The 5,989-nt window shown below is 40.0% G+C and overlaps 1 protein-coding gene across 1 annotated transcript; it reads right to left on the bottom strand.

Annotated features, from left to right (window-relative positions):
* Positions 1-221: 221 nt before the first annotated feature.
* On the bottom strand, positions 222-1,622 carry LOC111387312. The gene has a single exon (XM_023011863.1). The coding sequence runs from the start codon at positions 1,620-1,622 to the stop codon at positions 222-224; it is 1,401 nt and encodes a 466-aa protein (XP_022867631.1).
* Between the last annotated feature and the right edge of the window lie 4,367 nt (positions 1,623-5,989).

The following is a 5,989-nucleotide window of genomic DNA, read 5'->3' as shown; positions in this document are numbered from 1 at the left end:
CTAGAACATGCACTATCCAGGTACCACATATTAGAATTTTGAGCTTTTAATGCAAGATTAGCAACAAGGCATTTCTCTTGACCTGATAGTCTAATTAAATCACCCTTTTTGACCCAAATCCTTTTAGGCGACAAGTTACTCTTAGTTAGCTTAGTAAGCATCTCAGTCAGATGACTAACCCGATTAGGAATGTTTTGACTTCTACGCTCATTGTGTAACATCTAGGATTTAGGCCTAGTGTGTCCTAGAGCACCACAGTGGTGGCAGGTGGGAATAAACCTAGGCTCAAAAGTACGTGTCTGAGGGTACCTGGTCCTAATGTTCCTACGTGATTGATGACTTTGTTCCCTAGGAATGCTCTTACCCTTACTTGGACTCCTAACCGTATTAAACTTAGAGGCAGCCACGAAGACAGTCCTAGATGGTCCAGCAATAGTTGTATTACCCTCAACATATCCTAGACCTCTCTTGTCTCCCACTGGCTTATTCATTCCCAATAGGTTATCTAATTTCTTGTTTCCACTAATGAATGTCTGAAGATGGGCATTAGATTTTTCCAATTCACTAGTCAAACTCTTAACCTTGTCTTCCAATTTCTCATTGACACACTTCAACTCACTACCGCTCTTAAGTGACTCCTGAAGCTTACCACCCAGTTTCTCTTTTTCCCTTTCAAGTTCGTCAAGCTTTTTAAGTAGGGATTTATTGACCTTCTTTATCTTAAGACTTTCTTTAAACAGTTGTTGATATGCTTCTTGTAGGTCTATGTTATCCTTATCCTCATTTTCATTAACAGAATTATCATTTGATTGCTCTTCCTCCACCTTATCACTTTTCTTATCAGACTCACTCTTAACAGTAGCCACAAATGCCATATAATTTCCTTCATCATCACTACTGGAGGATTCCTGCCTATCACTGGTCTCAGATTCATTATCAGTAAGTAAGACAACTAAGGCCTTGCCTTTCCCTTTTCTTTGATTTTTCTTATAGCTCGGACATTCATTCCGATAGTGACCTATTCCTTGACACTCATGACATCTAACCAAGCGTGGCTTCTCACTAGACCCCTTATTGTTATCTTTCTCAATTTTATCTTTTGTGAATCTGCTAGGGGCTCCATTCTTTCTATCTTGAGGCTTTCTCCTATTGTTGAGGACTTTTTGGAATTTCTTGACAAAGTATGCGATTTCCTCATCCCTAAGTGACTCAGTGTCAGACAATTCACCTTCTTTATTGGATTTTAGGGCTATGGATTTTCCTTTCTTGTGTTGTGAGAGAGTAAGTTCATAGGTTTGCAAGGATCCTACCAATTCTTCGATCTTAATTTCATCTAGGTCCTTACTCTCCTCAATAGCAGTGACTTTAGGCCTAAATCTCTCAGGTAGGGATCTAAGTACCTTTCTCACTATCTTGGTCTCGGGAATTCTCTCACCTAGGTTGAAACTCGAGTTAACTATGTCATTTAGCTTAGCGTAAAACTCATCAAAAGTTTCATCATCTTTCATTCTCACTTCTTCAAACCTAGAAGCTAGCATTTGCAGTTTTGAGTTTTTTACTATTTTAGTTCCCTCATGTGTTGTTTCGAGAATGTCCCAAACCTCTTTAGCAGTTTCGCACATAGAGACTCACTTAAACTCTTCTGGTGATAGTGCCATGAATAATGCATGAATTCCCTTACTATTCCAGTTACATGCAGCTAACTCATCTTTAGTCNCAAAAGCCAAGGATATTTAATCTGAAAAGTTTAGAAGATTGTTTGGCTTTTTGAACCTTGGTGTGAAAGATATAAAGGATTAAACTCCAAGGATTTTAGAGTGAAGCAATAATATGGCTTCAATGTGTATTTTCTCCACCCTCAACTCGAAGGAGACGAATGGTATTTATATGGCTCAAGATATGGTCTTGTGGCGCGTCAAAAATTCGAGAGCTTTTAAATTTAATGTTGCCCAGATAAATAGGTCGCTCGAGCGAGGGACCAGCGTGACTCGAGCGACGTCCACTTCGCTCGAGCGACCTGCTGGCGAGGCTCTAGCGACAGTGGTTCTGCAATCTTGGCTCGAGCGAGATCATGGCGTGACTCTAGCGAAATCTCGCGCCGTTTGCAACTTCGAGGCATCCATCACAACCCTAGACCTAGCCTTCAACACTTTGATTAATTGCAACTCAAGTCCCTGAACTATTGGACATTTGACACTTTGGTCCTTGACCTTACAATTATGACATTTTAATCCTTGACCTTACAATTATGACATTTTGGTCCTTGGTCACAGATTTGCCAATTATATTTCCTAACAACAGTGTCTACACTTATTGCAAAAAAATATTGAAACATCATATATAACTTGCGTGGGTTGAAATATTGTAAAAAATTACCCATCGTATGTAACTTGAAGTAAATTGGACATTGAATTAGAAAAAAATGGCAATCATACACTCGTAAGGCTAAAATTTTCACGTGTCAACCACAACGTTGAAATGTAGTTTAAACTTATGCTCCTATACTTTCGCGTGGTTACGGGCATGAATGAGCCAAAACGAACACAAAATGAGTAGAAACGGCATCCATACGTTCAAAATGATCATATGCTGTTTTGGGTCACGAGGGATCGATTTCACTCCCAAACTAGTAAAACATGCTTTAGGACATCATACATGACCCGTACACATTGAACGACTGCAAGTGTTGTACAATTTAAACCACACTCACCACTTACGGTTTCCTTTATTGTCAAGTGGTGTAGTTTCTTGTCGGATTATGAATTGGGTGACTACAGTTTGAACCAATGTGCCAACTTCAACGTAAAAATGTAGTTTAAACTTGTGCTCCTATACTTTTGCGTGGTTATAGCATGAATGAGCCAAAACGAACACAAAATGAGTAGAAACGTCATCCATACGTTCAAAATGATCAGATGCCATTTTGGGTCGCGAGGGATCGATTTCACTCCCAAACTAGTAAAACATGCTTTAGGACATCATACATGACCCGTACACAGTGAACGACTGCAAGTGTTGTACAATTTAAGCCACACTCACCACTTACGGTTTCTTTGATTGTCAAGTGGTGTAGTTTCTTGTCGGATTATGAATTGGGTGACTACAGTTTGAACCAATGTGCCGACTTCAACGTAAAAATGTAGATTAAACTTGTGCTCCTATACTTTCACGTGGTCATGGGCATGAATGAGGCAAAATGAACAAAAAATGAGTAGAAACGTCATCCATACATTCAAAATGATTATATGCTGTTTTGGGTCACGAGGGATCGGTTTCACTCTCAAACTAGTAAAACATGCTTTAGGACATCATACATGACCCGTACACATTGAACGACTGCAAGTATTGTACAATTTAAACCACACTCACCACTTACGTTTTCCTTGATTGTCAAGTGGTGTAGTTTCTTGTCGAATTATGAATTGGGTGACTACAGTTTGAACTAATGTGCTGACCACAACGTCAAAATATAGTTTAAACTTGTGCTCCTATACTTTCGCGTGGTCACGGGCATGAATGAGACAAAATGAACAAAAAATGAGTAGAAACGTCATCCATACGTTCAAAACGATTATATGCCGTTTTGGGTCACGAGGGATCGGTTTCACTCTCAAACTAGTAAAACATGCTTTAGGACATCATACATGACCCGTACACATTGAACGACTGCAAGTATTGTACAATTTAAACCACACTCACCACTTACGTTTTCCTTGATTGTCAAGTGGTGTAGTTTCTTGTCGGATTATGAATTGGGTGACTACAGTTTGAACCAATGTGCCGACTTCAACGTAAAAATGTAGATTAAACTTGTGCTCCTATACTTTCGCGTGGTCACGGGCATGAATGAGGCAAAACGAACACAAAATGAGTAGAAATGTCATCCATACGTTCAAAATAATTATATGCTGTTTTGGGTCACGAGGGATCGATTTCACTCCCAAACTAGTAAAACATGCTTTAGGACATCATACATGACCCGTACACATTGAACGACTGCAAGTATTGTACAATTTAAACCACACTCACTACTTACGTTTTCCTTGATTGTCAAGTGGTGTAGTTTCTTGTCGGATTATGAATTGGGTGACTACAGTTTGAACCAATGTGCCGACCACAACATCAAAATATAGTTTAAACTTGTGCTCCTACACTTTCACGTGGTTACGGGCAGGAATGAGCCAAAACGAACACAAAATGAGTAGAAACGTCATCCATACGTTCAAAACGATTAGATACCGTTTTGGGTCACGAGGGATCGATTTCACTCCCAAACTAGTAAAACATGCTTTAGGACATCATACATGACCCGTACACAGTGAACGACTGCAAGTGTTGTACAATTTAAGCCACACTCACCACTTACGGTTTCTTTGATTGTCAAGTGGTGTAGTTTCTTGTCGGATTATGAATTGGGTGACTACAGTTTGAACCAATGTGCCGACCGCAACGTCGAAATGTAGTTTAAACTTGTGCTCCTACACTTTCGTTTGGTTACGGGCATGAATGAGCCAAAACGAACACAAAATAAGTAGAAACGTCATCCATACGTTCAAAACGAACAGATGCCGTTTTGGGTCACGAGGGATCAATTTCACTCCCAAACTAGTAAAACATGCTTTAGGACATCATACATGACCCGTACACATTGAACGACTACAAGTGTTGTACAATTTAAGCCACACTCACCACTTACGGTTTCCTTGATTGTCAAGTGGTGTAGTTTCTTGTCGGATTATGAATTGGGTGACTACAGTTTGAACCAATGTGCCGACCGCAACGTCGAAATGTAGTTTAAACTTGTGCTCCTACACTTTCGCGTGGTTACGGGCATGAATGAGCTAAAACGAACACAAAATAAGTAGAAACGTCATCCATACATTCAAAACGAACAGATGCCGTTTTGGGTCACGAGGGATCGATTTCACTCCTAAACTAGTAAAACATGCTTTAGGACATCATACATGACCCCTACACATTGAACGACTGTAAGTGTTGTACAATTTAAGCCACACTCACCACTTACGGTTTCCTTGATTGTCAAGTGGTGTAGTTTCTTGTCGGATTATGAATTGGGTGACTATAGTTTGAACCAATGTGCCGACCGCAACGTCGAAATGTAGTTTAAACTTGTGCTCCTACACTTTCACGTGGTTACGGGCATGAATGAGCCAAAACGAACACAAAATGAGTAGAAACGTCATCCATACGTTCAAAACGATTAGATACCGTTTTGGGTCACGAGGGATCGATTTCACTCCCAAACTAGTAAAACATGCTTTAGGACATCATACATGACCCGTACACATTGAACGACTGCAAGTATTGTACAATTTAAACCACACTCACCACTTACGTTTCCTTTGATTGTCAAGTGGTGTAGTTTCTTGTCGGATTATGAATTGGGTGACTATAGTTTGAACCAATGTGCCGACTGCAACGTTGAAATGTAGTTTAAACTTGTGCTCCTACACTTTCGCGTGGTTACGGGCATGAATGAGCCAAAACGAGCACAAAATGAGTAGAAACATCATCCATACGTTCAAAACGATTAGATGCCGTTTTGGGTCACGAGGGATCGGTTTCACTCCCAAACTAGTAAAACATGCTTTAGGACATCATACATGACCCGTACACATTGAACGACTACAAGTGTTGTGCAATTTAAAAGACACTTGTAACTTATGATTTTCTTGATTGTCAAGTGGTGTAGTTTCCTACTGGATTATGGAGTGGATCATTATAGTTTGAACAAATGTGCCGACCGCAATGTCGAAATGTAGTTAAAACTTTCGCCCCTATACTTTCACGTGGTTACGGGCATGAATGAGCCATAACGAACACAAAATGAGTAGAAACGTCATCCATACGTTCAAAATGATCATACGCCATTTTGGGTCACGAGGGATAGGTTTCACTCCCAAACTAGTAAAACATGCTTTAGGACATCATACATGACCCGTACACATTGAACGACTACAAGTGTTGT

Source organism: Olea europaea, unplaced genomic scaffold (genome assembly GCF_002742605.1).
Source record: "Olea europaea var. sylvestris unplaced genomic scaffold, O_europaea_v1 scaffold3980, whole genome shotgun sequence".
NCBI lineage: Eukaryota > Viridiplantae > Streptophyta > Magnoliopsida > Lamiales > Oleaceae > Olea > Olea europaea.
Note: the sequence above shows the minus strand (reverse complement) of the source record. Positions and strands in the feature narration are given on the sequence as shown.

Bases quoted from the DNA above. Each gene is read 5' to 3' on its own strand.
- LOC111387312 (XM_023011863.1), bottom strand. From the start codon at position 1,622: ATGTGCGAAACTGCTAAAGAGGTTTGGGACATTCTCGAAACAACACAT.